Source organism: Accipiter gentilis, chromosome 33 (genome assembly GCF_929443795.1).
Source record: "Accipiter gentilis chromosome 33, bAccGen1.1, whole genome shotgun sequence".
NCBI classification, from domain to species: Eukaryota; Metazoa; Chordata; class Aves; order Accipitriformes; family Accipitridae; genus Astur; species Astur gentilis.
The window spans coordinates 20932562-20952841 of record NC_064912.1 but is presented as its reverse complement, the minus strand read 5'-3'; the positions used below and the strand labels follow the sequence as shown (position 1 = coordinate 20952841).

At 39.0% G+C, this 20280-nt stretch overlaps 1 protein-coding gene across 11 annotated transcripts in view; it reads right to left on the bottom strand.

Moving 5' to 3' along the window:
* Positions 1-20280, bottom strand: part of UNKL (unk like zinc finger) — a 60108-nt gene that overhangs the window by 8491 nt on the left and 31337 nt on the right. For 9 of the 11 annotated variants that reach the window (XM_049791907.1, XM_049791909.1, XM_049791912.1 and 6 more), the window contains 4 exons: positions 16017-16205; positions 13799-13861; positions 9573-9738; positions 3397-3489 (listed from right to left, as the gene is read on the bottom strand). In XM_049791907.1, the coding sequence (XP_049647864.1) occupies positions 3397-3489; positions 9573-9738; positions 13799-13861; positions 16017-16205 (511 nt within the window). The remainder of the gene's footprint in view (positions 1-3396; positions 3490-9572; positions 9739-13798; positions 13862-16016; positions 16206-20280) is intronic. The other 2 variants (XM_049791910.1, XM_049791914.1) reach the window with 1 other exon arrangement.

Here is a 20280-nt window from a genome sequence, read left to right as displayed (position 1 = left end):
TTAAGAAAAATTTGGGTTTTATTTTAATATATAGAGTTAAGCAAGTGAGACTACATACCTTGAAAATCATACACAGCATAATAATCAGACATAGCTCAATGTCTTTCCTCTACATACTTTTGCTTCTGTTCAGTAGATTTTAAATGTCAACTGTACTTAACTCTCTATGAAAACTGAGTGTGAAACAAATTAAAAATTAATAATCATTTAGTCAAACAAATGCAGTGTTCATAATTTCCCAAAATAATGATAATAATAAAAAATAGGTATTAAAAAAAGGATGTTCAATCATGCAATTACTTAAATAAACATGCACAGATGCAGTGCATTCTCCTGGTCAGGAAACAGTTCAATATTTACTGCGAAGATTTTAGTCATCAATATGTTTGAATAGCAACTAAAATTGACATCGCTTTTTCTTTATAAGAAATACAGCAGTCAAAAGATGATACTTCAAGCAAGGGTTATGATTCTAGTTTTCTTGTTTTGCTTAAAACAGGTGAATTCATGTCATCAGAGAAAACATCATTCCTTTTGGAAGTATTTCAAAATAAAAGGACAGGGATGCTCATTATAAGCTGCATTGCCACAATGTCATCAAAAATTATATCTTGAAATACTCAGCAAACATTATCATAGTCAGCCTCAAGACCCAACTGTATAAGGAAGATACAGGACAGACATATAACCACAGACATACATAATATACCAGACAATAAATGTACACTGCTCTTTGTAAGAGAAGCAAGGAAGCAACAAAGGGGGTTTAGTTAAAAAATCTGTCCAAGTAAGAATTATCTTAAAAATCAAGAGCCAAAGTAAAGCCCCCAGACAAACACTGTATGAAATGGTAGCAGAAGAACCATCCCTTTTCTGGTTCTTAATGCAGTCTTCAAATCCAGTTGAGTTTTGGCAAATACAATCTGCCTACATGTCTTGAGTTTATAGGGCAAGGTTTTGGTAGCAGATGGGCAGGGCTGCAGGGGTGGCCAGGAGAGGCCAGGGGCTGCCCTGTGCCAGACACGGCCGGTTCCAGCAGACCCCCTGTGAGACACAGCTGTGCCCTTCAGCCACACAGGTGGTGCCTCTGGGAGAATGTATTTTAAAAAGGGCAAAAAAATGCCACACAGGCAGAGGAGGAGGGAACAAAAGGTGTGAGAAACAGCCCTGTGAACACCAAGGTCAGGAAAGAAGGGAAAGAGGTGCTTCAGTCACCAGTGCAGAGATTTCCCTGAAGCAGAGATTCCCCTGAAGCAGAGATTCCCCTGCAGCCCATGGAAGGTTTGGAAGAGACCACGGTGGACCAGGTATTTCTCTGCACCCTGTGGAAGAGACTATGGTACAAGCAGATCTGAAGACAGAAGCATGACACCAGTCACTTTATGTAAGGCATCTTCTGCCCACCTTCAAACAAGTGAGCTGATGAAGTGAAAAATTCCACTTCAAACCAAGTGACTTTCCTGAATTCTCTGTTTGCTCTGAAGCTTCATGTATCTGCACACTACTGGGGTGATAAAATGAGTGATCTTGCCTAGAACTGTCTGCTTTCACTGCAAAGGAAGCACCCAGAGGAGGAAAAGTTTCAAGCAGAATCTCTCTGGACATCTGTGTTATTTCTGAAAAGAAGCAACTTACAGTTGCTTGTAATATATGCTTTCCTGAGGGAGTGAGGGGACTTGATGTTCACTTGGGTCAAAACGATTTCCATGCCTTATGACAAAGTCTTGACTCTGTAATACTTGGGTACTGTCCTATTATCCTGGGTTCAGCTGGCATAGAGTTAATTTTCACAGGAACCTGGGAAGGGGCACAGCCGGGACAGCTGACCTGAACTAGCCAAGGAGCTATTCCATACCATGTGACATCATGCTCAGTATATAAATGGAGAGCGGGCTAGGGGGTGGGCTCTCGGCTTTCAGTGGGGGCAGTGGCAGAGCGTCGGGTTCTGGCTGGTGAGCAGTTGCACTGTGCATCACTCGTTTTGTATATTTCTTTTACTAGTACCGTTGTTGTTGTTGTTGTAACTTCTCTTTTTGTGTTGTCCCAGTAAATTGTCCTTATGTCAACCCTCGAGGTTCCGTTTGTTTTTTTTTTCTATTCTCCTTTCTAATTCTCCTCCCCATCCCACCGGAGGGGGGCGGGGAAGAGTGAGCGAGCGGCTGCGTGGTCCTTTGTTACCGGCTGGGCTAAACCACGACACCTATCCACTGCGATCCCAGTGACAGCTTACATATTCCAGCAACATCAAATATATCTATATATTTGCTAGAGCCAGTGGACTAAGGATGTAATAATTATCTTAAAGGAAGATAAATTGCATAATGTATAGACACCAAGTGCAAGCTTTTCTTCTTGGAGCAACAGTCAGCAATAATAAACTAGGGAATAGCTATAGTTGTTTTACCCTTTGCATCTAGAGCTGCAGGGCAAGAAGGACATAGGAGGAACACATTTGCCATCCAAGCATACAGTTTTGTTTGTGCAAGTGGAAGCTTAACACATATGCACAACCAACTTAATAATCACTGTAGACCTCCTTCAAAGAAATGTTAGCAAAACAGGTCTCAGAAAGTAAATGAAAGTACTATAAAAACCTGTCTGTTCTGTTGCTCTATCACTCTCAAAGGAATATGATAACAAAATTATAGTTCCTCAGTTTTCACTTCCTATTTTCCTGGTTTTTTTTCTCTTGATTATTTTCCCTTTTCTACTTTCACAAAGAAAAGGTAGCATTTTAATTTCTTGATGTTTCCCCCCCTCCATACTTCCTCTCTGCTGTCTCTTCCCTGCACTGCTCTCCTTTGCTATGTCTTCCTCTTCTGTCCTTTCCTAGAAGAGGCCAAATAGCTGAATACTTTCCAACAGACCTTCAACTAAATTGCTCCTTCCAGGTTAGATTTATAGAAAGATTAAGTCCCTAACTTACAAGTATTAAAGTCCTAAAGGTTGCTAGCTCCTTATCCTCAAGAATTGTCCCCGCTCCCCCTCTCAGCAACCACCTAACCATGGAAGTACTTGTCCATCCCCACAGCACATACTGCCTGCTGTCAGACATTTGCAGCACTCAACATGCAGGCAGTCAAGCTCAAGTGTAACGCCTTCCTGTAAATGCATGTAAGTCCTTCCATCAACTGTTATGCCCATGGGCCCAAGTCATTAAGCATGTTAAAAAAAAAAAACAAAACAAAATGTTTAACAGACTGATCCCTTGCAAAATACAGACAGTTTGATAGAGGTGCAATCCCTTTATGCCACAAAGTTAAACAGCTGGAACAAAACTGAGGACTTTTCTTCAAAGTCTTTGGTGTCTGTAACTATTCTGGTGAGTAAAAGTTTAGAAAGGTAAGAAAGAAAGATATTTTAAATTAGTATAATTTTACGAATTGGACCTCTTACTTGCTAATCCAAGGTCGCTGCCTTCTTGATCTTCTAATTCTCTCTCTAAGGATGCAACGTTCACATCATTAAAATGCAAATCTAGAGCAGAACCTGTTAAACAAAATGTTGTATCAATGAGTTATCCTTGAATTATCCATAAAACTATCATGATGGCTGAAATGAGGAAACTTTATTTGACTATTTTTGTTAGTGCTTCCATCATAGAACTCTTTTGCATCTAGGTCATAATTTTAAGCATACTACAGACACACAGTGAAGGATATCCTCTGTATTTTGTAAAAGGGAAAACTTTCATATGCCATTACAGCTCTTAAAGCTGGTGAGGTGAACAGAGGATAATGGAGAGGTGGCTATCTATCTGGATTTTCAATAAATCTGTGTCACCTCTTATGCTTAGATGTACGTCAACAGAAAAAGGAAAAATAAAATTTGGATACCTATGTAAAGGTATTTTTTATTATTATTGAATAAAAACAGGTATTATATCTGGGGAAAGGTACTGTAAATGCTCTTTACAACAGTTAGCCCTTGGGGTAACTGAGTTACATATCAGGGCATACAGATGTAAAGGAATGTCAGAATATTCAAATGAAAATGTGCAATATTTAAAAAAAATTAAAAAGTCAAAAATCAATGTTTCATTTAGACTCAATAATTAGGCTGCCTTTCAGTTTAAGGCTTATGTCTGTCTAAAATTTCTCTGGGCAGTGTCATGAAAAAGTTCTTAACAGTATAATCCTTATTAGGTCCACTGCTTATGAAGTGTTAGAAGATGGGTATTTTCTCCCTTCTTCCTCTGAACTTCTTTTCCATGCAGAAAGGTGTGTAATTAAGGAATTTATCCCTCTGTACTTATACTTTAACTAATGTTGACAACTGCAGAGTCAGAAAGACAGGGGCAAAGTGTGCATAAATACTGATTTTACAGGTAGGAAAGTGACTATCCCAGTCACTGTGTTCAGTGATAGTGATCACCTTTGTAAAGAATTTTTAGATTTTATGTTGAAAATCATTATTAAAAACTGGCATAAAGCCTAAATGAATTGAAAAGGAACAAACAGAAATAAAAGACACACGGGGTTGTGTAAAAGTTTCCAGAAGATCCAAAAGGGATCTCTTGATCCCTTTGGAATTAGACTGATTCCTCTCTCATAGCCTAGTCCTAAACATTAGGCACTATAAACTGCAGAAGATCTTTGGCAGAAGTACTAGACAGTTGTAAAAGTGCTAGAAGTCAGAAATCGAAAGGACAACTTGGATCATTAATACAAGATCAGTGCAAAGTTATTATGTATAGGCATTTCCTAATGTTGACTAGGCTATCTAACAGACTCCACAGTCTTGGAGCTCCAGATAATACATAAAGGGAGTTACTGACCTAGAAGCAGGACCTGCAGAACTGTGCTCAGCAGGAAGCTGCCTAAGCTGTCCAGGTCAAAACACCAGCCAAGAGATAGAGTTCACGTACTACACAGTGACACTCATGACAAAGATACCTGAGAGTTAACATAGCTCTTTGTGAAGTTACTAGTCTGGGTCTCAAAAGCAACACAACTTTCTTAGTATGGAGTTGTGCCCAAATAATAATCCTTATCTTTTAGCAATACTGACAAAGCAGCTTGGTGTCCAACACTCAGAGGGAGGAAGCCCTCTGCATTGTCATTTTGGCCTGAAGGGATATGCCCCAGCTTTTCAAAGTTTTGCAGCAATAACCTTCTCTTGGAGACTAGTGCCTAAGCCAGTACTTCTATACAATACAGCAAGGAGGGGAGAGATGGCCTCCTTTTATTGATGACTCAAGGCTTAGAGTGGTCACAAGTGCTGTGTGAAACCCAGATTAAAAGTCCCTCTTCCATATTGGGTTTTGGATCCCCATTGCTGCACTGTGCCTTCCCTACCTTTGCCTTTTATACAGGTAAGGGCCTTTCACCTGCAACACTGTAGCCTGCCTATCTCGCTCTTTCACCCAACTGCTCTGGGACAGTATGTTTCCCTTCTTGTTCTCAGGCTCACCATCTTGTTACACTCACCATCAGGCACCTGCTAACATTCAGAGCATTGTTATGGTAGGTTCTCAGGGGAAGTGGCTGCCACTGCTGTGAGAATCATGCTTCCTTTCTCCTCTTCTCCTACTTCTTCCTGATTGTAGCTTTTGACTTACATTAGAGGGACCCAATAATATGTTTGGCCACAGCTCAATAAGCAATTAGCACACAACACCATCCACTGACCAAAGTGTGCTCCAATTAACACTAATAACATCATAAGCAGGAGGAGCCCATAAGGAGTTTGGGATGGTCTGGATGAAAAACTATAGTTAATACAGTTAATATGGGAAAAGTATTATGCGGGAGAGAACGAGCTGCTGCACTGGAGAGGATGCTTGTCTGCCCTGGCTGTCACTTCTTTTCCCACCCAGCCGGCTGGGACAGTTTTCTCTTTCCCTTTATTCTATCTCTCTTTTCTTACGTTTCTGTACTTATCTGGAAACAATTTTCACCATTATGTGCCATCAGCTATGCAACCCACTAATAAATCTTCACACATGTGAACCTGTCTCAACATCCTTTGTGCAAAAACGCCATACACCTGTGAGTGCAAAAACCTCTCATCACTATGCTGCAGGGTATTCTGGGAGAGGTCCCTCTCACTTTCACCAAGTGAATATGTTCCATGTTCTTTCAAAGAACTCAAAATTCTCTCAATCATGAAACGAGAGGCTTTAAAATCCCATCATTAGCACCATCATTATCTTTAAACAGAGAAACAAACTGGTTTTTTCAAGCTCTTGCAATTCCCCACATCACCCAGACGTTATTAATATTTGAAGTTATTTGCAGTGTCTGGCTCAGTATGTTGCTACACAAGTAGGACAAGCAGGAACAAAACACAAGGAGGCTAACATAAATCATACTGCTCGAATAGTAGACCAAATCTAAGCCTGCAGCCTTACTAAATCACTAACCTGTCATGTTCTCCTCATGTGAGGCCTTAACTCATTCTGCCACACTCATCCTCCCCTACCACAAAAAGGACTGACATGTCTCCTTACTGATTATTATCTAGATTTTCAAAGCTTAATTTCTGATACTTTCTGGGTCTCTCAGATTCCACCTCACATGGTGGAAAGTCAGCAGAGTGCAGGGAGAGAACACAGCATCTTAAGATGACAACATATATGGGAAGCAAATGGAGAGACACCGATTTTCCTTGCATGGCAAGTCTCCCAGACAGGCAAAATCCCCATGCTTTAGTATCCAAGAGAAAGCAACAGAACCAAGCAAAACATTCCCAGGAGGAGGTCCACCCAGAACCTAACACAGACAACAGGGTGGAGTATCAGGCTGGCAGATGTCCCCTAATGTTAAGGTTTCACCTTCTCCCCACTACCACTTGAGTCATTTCCCTTCACTGCTGCCCATTTGCTATTTATTCCTCTCCAAATCTGTCTCCTTTGATGCTTTGCTTATCTAATTTCTCTATTCTCGTAATTATTTTTCTTTTTTGGTAGTAAATTTCAGGAGGACTTCAAACACCCTGCAGCTTTTATGTTCTCAGATTATGCTGCTTTCTGTTTTTTACCAGAACAAAACCGGACAATGCACTCAATCTCCCTTGACTCCGACAGGAGTAGACTGCAACAATATACCCTCTTCCACTCCATCATTCCTCAGTTTTCAACATATTGTCCAAGCCTCAATGCTAAATACTAGTTCTAACTGATTGGTATGCTTATTCCCAACTCCCCTGCATCCTTCTCTTCCCCAGCTCTTGGGGACTATTACTTAGAGAGCAGACACAGAGGGCTTGGAGCTCCCTTTGAGATTGAGATAAAGGGCCACAGAAAGGGCTACAGACCCCACTGTCTGACTAAGCTTCCTCAGTCCTTACTAACGTAACTCTCCTGCATTTCCCCTAATCCTTTATCCAAACCCATTCATCCCCTTTTCCCATAAACACCTAGCCCCTTCCCTTGCTGCAGCTCTTTTTCTATCCCTTTTTTTTATGATTCTTCAATCCACCACTTCCCACAAGAACACTATGTATTTATTTTCTGTTCTACAAAAAGGTCTTAATTTTCTGCTCTATTCAGATTATGTGCAGCACATTATTTTCAATGCCATTCTGTATATCCATGAAGCAGAACTCTGGAAAAAGAATTTATATATAGATGAAATTCTTTTAAGGAAAAAAAAAACCCAAAACAAATCTACACAGTTGCCATGAAATACACTGACTTATGCATACATGACACAGGTATTTTAAGATTCATATTTTGTTAACAAACATAGCATACTGAAAACTGTTTCAGAAAACCATCCGTAGACAGCAGAGGCATATTCTAACTCAGAGGAATCAAGAGTCTCTTATGCTCAATAATATAATCACACTGGGACATGGGAAAAATAGCATATCACTGTTTAAACGACTTTGCAACACTTCTTCAGTATATCATGATTTAAACATTATACTGAATTAGCACCACATCTACTATACAGAAATTAAAGCGTGGTTGTTATTGTTGTATGAGCAACTTGTTACAGCCAACTAGCCTCTACTTATTCCAGAAGCAATGTTTATCCTGAGAAAAATGTGATTTCATTCCATAATGCATCTTAAAATATTAACTGTAAGCCAATGAAATTACATTATTTGCATAGAATCAAAACTAAAATTCTGCTCATTCTAATTCTGAAATTTAAAAATAATTTAAAATTTATTTTCTGTTCTAACACACAGATGATCAAACAAACCTTTAAGGAAAGCAAGCTATACACTTGTGAGACTGCAGAGAAAGAGCCGTCATTTAATATTCTGCATAGATTTTTTTCCTAAAAAAATTAAAACAGTGAATGCCTAACTTACCATGCTGAAGTGCTGACTCACTCTCTGCAGTCTCCTCGTTGCTGCTACACATCGATTTAAACACAGAAAGCTTCAAGTACACCAGCTAATCACAGCAACTCCCTGATCATGTGACTTAGACCACAGAACATGAAATACAGCACCTTTCAAATCACAACATTCCCTGCCACGGCCTCCTCAATAAACCACATTTAGTGTAAAAGTACCACAAATTTCAATGAGTTTGTGAATAACACTAAATTAAGGGGAGCAGCTGATACACTCGATGGCAGGACTGCCGTTTAGAGGGATCTCAAAAGGCTGGAGAACTGGGCTGATGGAAACCACATGAAGTTCAACAAAGGCAAATACAATAATGCTGCACCTGGGACAGAATAATCCCTTGCAACAGTACAGGCTGAGGGCCAAATGATCACAAAGCAGCATTGCAGAAAAAGATCTAGGAATTCTGAAGAATGGCACATTCAGCATGTTCTGTGGCAATAAAAGCTAACAGCATATTGACATGCATTAGTAAACATACAGCCAGCAGGTTGTGGGAAGTGATTATTCCTCTCTATCCAGCACCTGTCAGACCATAGCAGGAGTACCATGACCAGTTTTGAAATTCCCAGTGTCTAATTATTATTGAAACATTTAACTCCTTTTATCATTTTCCACATAAACAACCTAGCTGGTTGGAAGCATGGGAAAGGCTCTGGGCTAATGACAGAAATTTTAGAAGTATTTCCCAGAATCTGTCTTGTGTACCCAGAAAGTAAGGGCTCCTCCTCTTTGTGTTCTTTCAGATCTGGTCCACAGACTGTGAACAAGATTTTGTCCTTGAACACACAAATAACCAGATTGGAGAATATGCAGTCAGCCAAAGAAAAATGTCCCATTTTCATGTGAAGATGGTAAGATCTGTAATCGCACCGGCTATGGCAACATAAAAAAAAAAAGTCAAATCTCATCAGCCCACCAGAAGTTGAGGAGACAGTAATTCTACTCTTAGCAACACAGTGAATTGCATTATGAAGGTTTTACACATTTTTTAAATCACTGGCCAATACCAATGGCAAAATTCCAGTTTAAATTTCCCATTCACTCATTCCTATGCTTACATTGAAAACCTTGTGAAAAATAATGATTTGGGGTGAAAACATTTCAATTAAATTTCAGATATTGCTTTTAATTACATATAATAAAGCAGATGTGTACAACATTACTGTCTTCAGCAATAAGCTCTTTGAACCTATGCTGAAACAAGCAGAACTTGAATAATGCAACAAAACGTGTACAATCAGAGATTAAACGTTAAGACTTACCTATTACCGATTCAACTGTGTTACTGCCAGAATAGAACGGGGGAGCTTTGGCACTGATAGCAGAGACAGTTGTAGGAGATGAAGTATCTGATCCAAGACTGGAGGCCAGACTGGAAGTTATACTTGAAGCAAGTGGGTTAACCGCTGAAAAAACACTGAGATGGTTCTGTTAAAAAAAACCAAACATATGCATACACACACAAACACACTTACATGGATATATGTACAAACATATAAAATAAACAGAATGTATTTTTTAAAGTAGTTATTTTAACTCAAACAGAAGGAAATCCAGAAGAACCCTCTGAATGAATAGATTAGGATAATTTTCCTTATCATTTACCAACAAGTGCATTTCTCCAATGTGGCTGGACATCACTACCATACAAGGGAATTATTTCAGAAAAAAGGTATTTAAATACTTGCAAATAAGCTCTACAAACATAATTAGTTAGCTGAAGTCTGATGCTCCTTTTCAAAAGGAAAGTATCTATGGAGAAACTGTACCATTTCATTATGCATTCATACACAAATTATATTCTATATTATTTTTCTGACCTGCAAATTTTCTCATTTAATCTAAATGCAATTGGTACATAAACTGATCTTCGGTTTAGGTAACTGAGAAACATGACTGCACTGCACACATGTATCACATTATATAATGACCCGTACCTGTGCTACTTCTTTGTAGCTGAACATTTTTTTCATACAAATCACACATTTAAATTATAAAATGTAAGAAATGCAAACAATATGTAACTATGTAACATTCTAAACTGGAAAATAACTTTACAAAGTCTACAGGGACTTGGTGCAGAGTTTCCAATATATTAATTCTTTTTATTGTTTATTGTTTATTTATTCCCTCCAATCTTTTAGTTAATAAAAACAACATTTAACTGTGAATCAGTCCACACATCCTCTCATCGCCTTCTGTGTGACAAGCAGTGACTGTGCAGTATCTACTCTCCTGATTTCTACCAATACCACAGAAAATTTCTATTTCAAAGCTAGATAAAGCGCAAGATTGAGGGAGATAATGACCATGAGAATGAATATTTTTTTCTTTAAAAATGGAAAAATGGGCACAAACTGAAACACATAAAGTTTCACTTACACACACAAAAAATTTTTACTGCGATGGTGGACAAACACTGGAACACATTCCCCAAAAAGGCTGTGGAGTCTTCATTTTTGGAGATATTCAAAACACCACAATAGAAGGCACTGAGCAACCTGCTCTAGGTGACCCCACTTTGACAATTTTTCACCCACCAGTATCCCCAAGTCCTTCTCTGCAGTGTTGCTCTCAATCCATTCATCACCCAGTCTGTACTGATACTGGGGACTGTCCCGACCCTGGCACAGACCTTGTGCTCAGACTTGTTGAACTTCAACAGAGGTCCCTTCCAATCTCAACTATTCTATGATTCTGTGATATGCTTTTCCAAACTTTGTTCCAATACTGTAAATTAACACTGAATTTAGAACACATTCTCTACTATCCCAATGCACTATGTTAAATGGAACATTTCTTTGCTGGTTTCTGTTTTCATAAATGTTTGAGCCAAAAAAAAAAGTAATCTCTGAACTAGCAATACATATAAAACCATAAAGAACAGCTGTATAATTAGAGAAGTAAAATGAAGAAATGACAAGGCATAGGATTCTTAGGTTATAAGTCCGATCATGATCCCTGTCATTGGAGAAACATCATGTCAAAGTCAACACAAGTAGGAGAGGCAATACAGGCTTTTCATATTACTGAAAAATTATCAGACTCAAAATAAATCTCCTTTTGGCCTGTCCCATCTTAAGTTGAGGCTTCTTGGTGAGAGGGAAGTGAAGAAATTTCACATACCCACACAAAGCTGATGGATTTCTTCAGTTAGTTCTCTTTCTCCCCAGCATAAACAACTACATCGACTAGACTATTTAAGTCTCTTTTTCCTGCCTAACATACTTACAAACAGCAAGCTCCTTGTCCCACCCTATACCTACAGACAGAGGCACTCATGCAGCTCAAAGATTCCTTTCCTTCTTCTGTTTTGACAGACCAAGACTATCCCTATCTGTGGCTTCAGAACTCTGTTCTGGGGGATATCTAAACAGAACAGAGAGATAAAATAAACAGAAATGAGACAGGATAGAAAAGTTATTAAAAAAAGATGTCAACAGCTTTGTAATTACATAGCAGAATTTCACACATTCTGCATTATTTAAATTGAGATTAAATAACACTTTTTAAAAAAAGAAGATAATTAAAACAACTTGCTAAGTATTCTTAGGATCACTGGATAATAGGAAAATTCAGGTTGGAAGGAACTTCAGGAGGTCATCTAGTCCAACCTACTGATCAGAGCTAGGTCAACTATGAAGCCACATCAGGTTACTCAGTGTTTTAGCCAGTCTGGTCTTGAAAACTTCCAAGGATGGACACTGCACAACCACACTCAGCAACCACTGCTTGACTCTTGCCATGGTGAAAAAAATTTTCTTATACCCAGTCAGAGCTTCTTGTTTCAATTTATGCCTGTTCTCTCTTGTCCACCCACTGTGCACCACTACGAACAGGCCGGCTCCATCTTTTTGATGACCTCCTCATAGGTATTGGAAGGCTGCTACTAGGTCCTCCGGAAGCCTTCTTTTCTCCACACAAGCTCTGCTTCCTCAGCCTCTCCTCGCAGGGCAAGCGCTCCAGTCCCCTCAACATCTTGGCAGCCATGTGCTAAGCTTGCACTAGTTTACTGCACAAAACCAGATGCAGTATTCTAGACATAGTTTAGCAAGTGTTAAGCAGAAGGGTAACCCTTCTGTTGATCTACTCCATGCTCCTGTTAATACAACCTGGGATAATGTTGGGCCTTCTTCACTGCTAGAGCACACTGTTGGCTCACATTTCAGCTTGCTGTCTATGAAGAATCTCAGGTCCTTTTCTGCAGAGCTGCCTCCCAGTTAGTTCTTCTCAGCCCATATTGTTGCAAGAGGTTCTTGCTTCTCAGGTGCAGGACTTCGCACTTGTCCTTAATGAATTTCATAAAGATCTTGTTGGCCTATTCCTCTAGTCCATCTACATCTCTCTGAATGGCAGCCCAGCCCTATTGACTGGTCCTGCCTATTTCATGTCATCTGCAAACTTGATTCCTCCACTAGGTCATTGATAAAGATGTTAAACTGTGTATGTGCTATTTACTCTGTTACAAACATTTAATAGCAGTAGAAAGTCATGCAAAACCTACTTTTTAGGGCAGATCACAAAAAATTAAAAGCGTTTCCAAGGCTGCCACTCTCACTAATTTATAGATGTGTAAGGGAAGAAACCCAATGTATACTTTTAAACTGGTTCATGTCCTATCACTATTTTACACAGAACCCACAGGATGCACCTCTAACTGTCTTGTGTTTTCTCTCCTTATCTATTCTGCACCATTCCTCCTGCTTTTTAAACATAAGATACATTTTAACCCTCCACTTTTTTGGTTTTTTTACACTCCTGTGCAGCTGCATGAATGGCAAATGGTAAAACTTCTGTTCTCATTTATCTTGATCATTAAGATAGCGTCAGAGTTCTTGTTCTAACAGTGCAAAGCTGGCAGAGTTTTAAGCTCCTTTGCATATACAGAATGACCTCAAACACCTGATGGATTTAGCTTCACAACAGGTCAAAGCTATGCCCTCTACCTTGTCACTTTAACTATTTTTCTAGTTTTGAGCATCTGACACTTGAACAACTGTATCGTTATCTTCCTTCTGGCCATCCTTAAATTTTATCAACCCATTCCCAAATCAAGTTAATCCAAAATTTCACTGTGAAAACTCATGCCACAGAATTGCAATAATTAAAAGCATCCTCAAACTGCCTCACATTCTTCTTGTCCCTGGTACTCCCTGCAGCACACATCTATTGCACATATTCACAGAACCTAGAGCCAGCTGTCCAGAACCATGTCCAGACGGCTTCTGCATAACTCCAAGGAGGAAGGCTCCACAACCTCCCTGGACAACCTGTTTCAATGCTCAAGTCTAACATGTGCAGTAAAAAAGTATTTCCATACATTTAGATGGAACCTCCTGTGTTTCAGTTTGTGCCCGTTGCCTCTTGTCCTGTCACTGGGCACAAATTTTCCTTAGACTATGTTGTAAAGCATCACATAACTTTGATACTGCATAAATAAATTATCAAAAAGGGCAAAATATTTACAGTGTTTAGCTTTTGGCAATACCTGCTTGTTGTCTTGTTCATTTATTTTCTGCTGATTCTCAGCTGGGAAGCTTCGATGCTTTGCCTGAAAGAAGAACAATCTCTGTAATATATGAACTTTATGAGTCATTGCTGTAAAATACATAATTAGTTTGTGAAGGGTCAGTGGTATCTCTGTAATGATATCTTCAACACGCTGACTTCATTTCCCTCACTGCAGTTTCAATGATCATAGAGTAAATCTACATGGAAAAGGAGCAGCAGTTGCAATCGTTCCACTTATATGCATAATTGAGCACATGCAAGTTATTTCTGGTCCAAAAATTGAGTAGCCATGTTAGCATTATGCTGTGACAGAAATAACATGTCCCAAATGCTCACCAGCTGGGGAATACTTCTTCAAGAGGCTAGTGGGATAGAAGCCTGAAGTAGCCAAAAGTTTTGAGTGGAACTGCCCAGATTTTCCCTTAAACTGATCATGCTACAAATAACAACAACAACAAAACAATAAAATCAAATATAAGGGCAGATTTTCTTTGAACACCATTTTATAATAAGGTAACTTTTGAAACAAGTGAGACATACTTAAATAAAAGGTAATTCTAAGCAATTTCTCTTTGCCCCCTGTGTTGTTGCAGAACAGGATCAAAGGATCTCTGTTCTTTTCAGGCCAGTACTTTTCAGTGGCTTCCTGAGCTCCAGTAAACTCTGCAAGGTACTCTCTGTCTCCTTAGGAAAAAACGGTTCTTCCTGCTGCCTTAGAGCAGTCTTCTTGTGTCTGTTCTTTGTTACCTTTGGGAGATTCCTAATATATCTTGTAGTGAAAGCTCCCTAGCAGTAAAAACTCTCCTCTTTATATGCCTCCCACCACTCTAGGTACTTTTTTATCAATTGCAAAATCCATCACTGCTTTCTCTCTAGACAGGTTCATTGTGGTCACTAAAAGGCAAGCACATGACATTTTTGCTGCTGAGACACATTCTTTGCAGCAGTACATTACTCACTAATTGTGACCAAAACAACAAAAGAGATCTTTACCAACAATTACATAATTTCTCAGTTATTGCTGCCTAATGACCAGAGAGCAGCCGTTTGATACTGTAACTGCCTTGCTTCCAGGACATTTGATCAATGATTACTTCATCCCCATATTGGGAGATGGAAATCTTTCCTGTTACAATGACCACCTCTCTAACCTATAGTCTGTCTGAACATCTACATGTGAGAAAGCAACCCTGCAGGGAGAACTTTAGAGTAATGACCTTGCCATCACCTATTACAAGTTACCATTTACAAAAACCACTTTCCTTCCTTTCATTATTTTTCTGTATTTTACTTCTGCACTTCTCTGTGCATCTCAGCTTATAGAACTTAATTCTGACAAGTCACAGGTTTGCAAGAAGACTGAGCAGCTTGGCTGCAGCTTATTTAAATGTGCCATCAGAGTTCCTTTTTTTAAACAGTTCCTTTCTGACAATTTAGAACTGTAACCAGTATTATAATAGAGCAAGAAAAATTTAGCTTTAACAGGTAAATCCTGGGCTTTCAGCTTTTTTCTCACAGGCCAATAGACCTGCTTCATATCCCTGAAATACAGTCTTCCCTTCTCCCAACTGTCTCTATGGCATTGCCTGTTTTCTCCCCCACCCAACTAAAGGATTCTAACTCCTCACCAACTTCTATTTCAACCACTTTCCTCTCACTGCTAATGCTACAGATCTCTCTCTCTTTCTTCAAGAGGCTTGTTATATTTTATCACCTATGTCTGTCTCAGCAATGAACTTGTCCAAGGAGAGAAGCAGCTGCATGTGGAAGAAGAAACAGTCTGAAATTAATCAAAGATTGGAACTAATAGTATTGTCAGACATTAATGCCTCTTTTAACCATCAGTTTTCAACAATAATTAAAACTGAATCCTACCAAGTCTAGCTAGGATTTTTTTTCCATTGTTATCTTGCTCTGTTCTTGGCAACATGGGCTCAAAATGACAATCACAACATTTCTGCAAAGTTACAATTTATTGCACGTCAGCTGAGCTGCAGTGACTGTTTGTGTGAGTGTTCTTGGCCTGTAACAACTGTAATTTGATGCAGTTTAGCTCAGTAAAGAAGAGGGTCCAAACTCTTGTGTCCTAAATTATCAAAAAACAGTGCTGATACACAAGGCAGACAACATTTTCTGCTGAATCTAACTCAACTTAAGATTGCGTTTGTACTTCTAGACCCATATTATGCACATACCTGATCTTCTCGTTCAAAGCCTGGTGCTTTTGGATAGCTAGATGTTGGTGAAGAAACACCTGACGTGCTAGACTCAGAACACAAAACGCCGTTTGCTAATGATCTCTGTCTACAAAGAGGTCCAAGGGGTGATAAAGAACTACTGCTACCAGAACTTGATGTTACAGTTGGACTTGAAGAACAGGAAATCTGTAGAAGACAGAAAATACTGTCTAATATACTCTATGATATTTTTTTATGTTTACAGCTAGTCTCCCTCTGTAACACAATCAGTTGAAATTATAAATTAATTTCAGTCTTATGTAAATACAACACTAACTTTGTTTTTTTGGTATTAGCTTAAAAAAGTAGCAGATGACAAAATAACAGGGAGCTATTGTACATATACAGACTTCAAAAGGAGATGCATTTGTACGTACCAGAATATAGCCTTATTTGGTCCCTATGCACAAAATTAATCACAGGTGGAGATTACTCTACTTAATGGATATTAATTTACAATAAAGGAATACTTGCTTTCTGACAACCTGATTTCCACTCTTTCATATATTTCTTAATTTACAGTTTAATGCAAGCATTATACAACATTTGACTCTTTTAAAAGAACTCATCTAGATCAAGCCAAGCAGTTCAAAAAGAAAGAGACATGTAGAATCTTGGCAAAAAGCATCTCAATGCTTGTTTGTAAATCTCAAAAGGCTGGTTTCTGAGATTCTTGAATATTAAAATGTTCATTGATTAATAAATTAACATTTCAATATTTAAAAACATTACTGAAATTATAATTTTTTAGTTCTGCTGTACATTTTCCAGAGAGTTTTAAACTTCTAAAGTAAAAGGCTTAAGATGAAGGTACAATCTGTAAGTAGATCTGGACAATTTTTTTGCTAAAAGTACAATTCTGATCAACCTGAAATTTATGAACTCAGGTGCCAGCATCCTACAATAACATGTTTGAGTGGAATTGTGGGCATTGCTTGCTTCTACATTTTTTTAAGTAAACGGTTCAATTTTTGTAAACTAGATTTATAACTAGACTCACAAAGGCAGTATGGAAATAGTTGCATCCTACATTTATGTCTAACAGCCCAGTGGTGAGAACACTCAGTGATGATACACATTTCAATCCCTTCTGTGCTTGCTTCAGAACGGAATCTGCCAGCTCTCAAGGTAACTGAACCAGTCGATACAATAATGGAGTGAAATTCTGCTAAAGTTGTTTTGGTTTGCTTAAATCCAAAATACACACCAGATCAGACAGGCTACACAACAATAACTATACGGTTTACTGTTAAACTCTCAAATTAGGGCTAACCCTAACCCTTAATGTTACTTTATGCTCCAAAGAATATGAAAGTATTTTAAGCAAATCAGGATTTTAGCAAGAGACACCTCTCTCCCCAGAATAGTATAACCTCAAAATGTCCCTCCTCAGCTGCAGGAACTTCAGATTCAAATTCCTGTGAATCAGGTAAAGGACAGGCATGACCCTAGATGAGGTCTTAACCCTAGACAGAAAAAAACCACTTCCAACACACGTAAGCCCTATACTTGCTGAAGATTATTACCTATGCATTCACTCACTCCTATCCCTACAGAAAATGTCCCACCATGAACCTTATCTGTGTGGAGGTCTGTAATTAGATTGCTTCTGAAATCCAAAGACAGCTTCTCTACACAACAGTCTGAAATGTACATATACCCTGAGAGCTGACAGAAGTAGAAGAGTGGGCACCACAGCAAAAATAATTAAATTGATAGCCAAAGTTCTCTCAGACAAAATTCCTTCTGAAGTCAAAGGCTGAAGAATTCGTGTTTTGACCACAAGCTTGTTACAACATGCAAGGTTTCTCTTTCTGTTACCGTTTACTCTAAATCCAAAACTGAGGATTTGCCCCTGTGCCTGGCGATGCTAAATTTGCACTTTTTTTCACCTCTAAAATACTGAAATCCTCTCTTTATGCTAAAGAGGAAAGGAAAATAAAAGGACACTGCCAGGAAAAAATGCAAACATTGCTCTTTAAGTGAAATTTAATTTTTTTTCTTTTTTTTGTCAATAAAAATGTGCTAAGGTATTCAGTTCCATATCAAAATATTTTGAAAACTTTTTATGAATAACATAGTTACATCTTGTAAGTACACTTAAAAACATAATTCTGGTAGCACAAGGCTGCTTAATGCAGCAAATAGGGAAGATAGAATGACTAGACAGTGAAGGCAGACTAACACCCGAAGTAAAATACTAATTTAGGTAAGCTACTGACTCAATTTAAGGATGAGTTCCCTAATCTGCACAGAATGTTTCTCAGGTGTGTATTTCTTGTCCACTCTTTCAGCTAGGCAGGCAACACAGATTATTTTACCGACACAGGAAGATGTGCATCATGGTTGCTCCCTACAATGTGACCTAATGAAGATCAGGGAAGAGGGAGGAATTAAGATAGCCGTTACGGATTACTTGTCCTGGAGGGACTACCTGCAGACAACAGAGGCATAAATGGGGAACTCAGAAGGAACCCAGAACATAAATGTTCACCCAGAAGTACTGGGCTTGAGGTACAGAGTTACTGGTCAAGATCAGATGATATCAGGTGTGTAGTCCATTACGTAAGACCATAAGGTGCTGCTCATGTGATCCTTCTGTTTACAGTAGGTATCAGTGGTAGCATTAACATATATATATATATATAACTGTAAGCATCAAGAACTTACAATTTTATGTAGTTTTGCTCTGAAAAACTAAACTAAACAATTGCTCAACCCCCTAAGATGCAGGCAGCATTATCTGATTATATTAATGTTTAGGCTTTTGCTCTTAATTTCTGAAGAGTCCACCAGGATGACAATAGACAGAGATAGCCTCTACTCTGTCTTTTGTATTTTTCAGAAAAGTTAGTTAACTTTTAATAACTGGATTAAACACTACCACAAATTTTGTGTGACTCAACTTGCAAAGAAAATACAAAGAACTCAAGCAAATGAAGCAGGAAAAGAAAATGGGTCACATAACATCCACGGTAGGTTAAATACACAAGCAAGAAAAAAAATAAATTCAAACCTAGCCTGAATTTACAAGGCAACTACATTGAAAAATCACTCTTTTTGGTCTCAAGTTACTATCTAGAATTTATTCCTTCTGGCAGAAAAGTACCTGGGGGTGTTGGTCAACAGCCAGCTGAATACAAGCCAGCAGTGTGCCCAGGCAGCCAAGAAGGCCAATGGCATCCTGGCTTGTGTCAGAAATATTGTGGCCAGCAGGACTACGGAAGTGATTGTTCCCCTGTACTCAGCACTGGTGATGCTGCACCAAGAAAGACATTGAGGTGCTGGAGCATGTCCAAAGAAGGGCAATGAAGCTGCTGAAGGGTCTAGAGAACAAGTCTTGTGAGGAGTGGCTGAGGGAACTGGGGTTGTTTAATCTGGAGAAAAGGAAGCTGAGGGGAGACCTTATCACTCTCTATGACTACCTGAAAGGAGGTTGTAGTGAGGTGGGTGTCAGTCTTTTTTCCCAAGTAGCAGATGATAGGATGAGAGGAAATGGCCTCAAATTGCACGAGGGGAGGTTTAGACTGGCTATTAGGAAAAATCTCCTCACTGAAAGGGTTATCAAGCATTTGACAGGCTAAGTCACCATCCCTGAAGGTATTTAAAAGACTTGTGGATGTGGCACTTAGGGACATGGTTTAGTGGTGGACTTGGCAGTGTTAGGTTTAAGGTTGGACTCAATGATCTTAAAGGTCTTTTCCAACCTAAATGATTCAATGATTCTATCTCCTGTCTGCCCCTATACTGTATGTTTATCCCCCTAGTAAGAATGTCAGAAATGTCCTGTTGGATTAGACCCAGACTAATATCCTGTTGCCAAAAGAGGCAAGAGGAGATGATATTCAGGGAGAATACCCAATCCTGGTTGTTATCTATGGCCATCAAAGATAATTCTTGAGGCAGAGAAAGTAAACGGAGGACTTTCTGGACCATCTCCCTCCCTCTGCAAGAGACTCCTCCAGGTCTGGTGAAGATACTCTGGCCAAAAACGTCAATATTGATCAGGACCCTCTTCCTTTTTGTCCAGGGTTGTGAGAAGCATCTCCTCTACAACTCAAGGCTAGGTGGACTCCACAGAGAAACCATGATACAGGTTACACTGCCACTCATGTGAGAAGAGAGAATTTATTCTCAAATATCGATTCATTCCTTATGGCTTGCTACAGAATACCCGCAAGACCACTGCTCCTATATCTCTCATTTCTCATGCTCTTTGCAC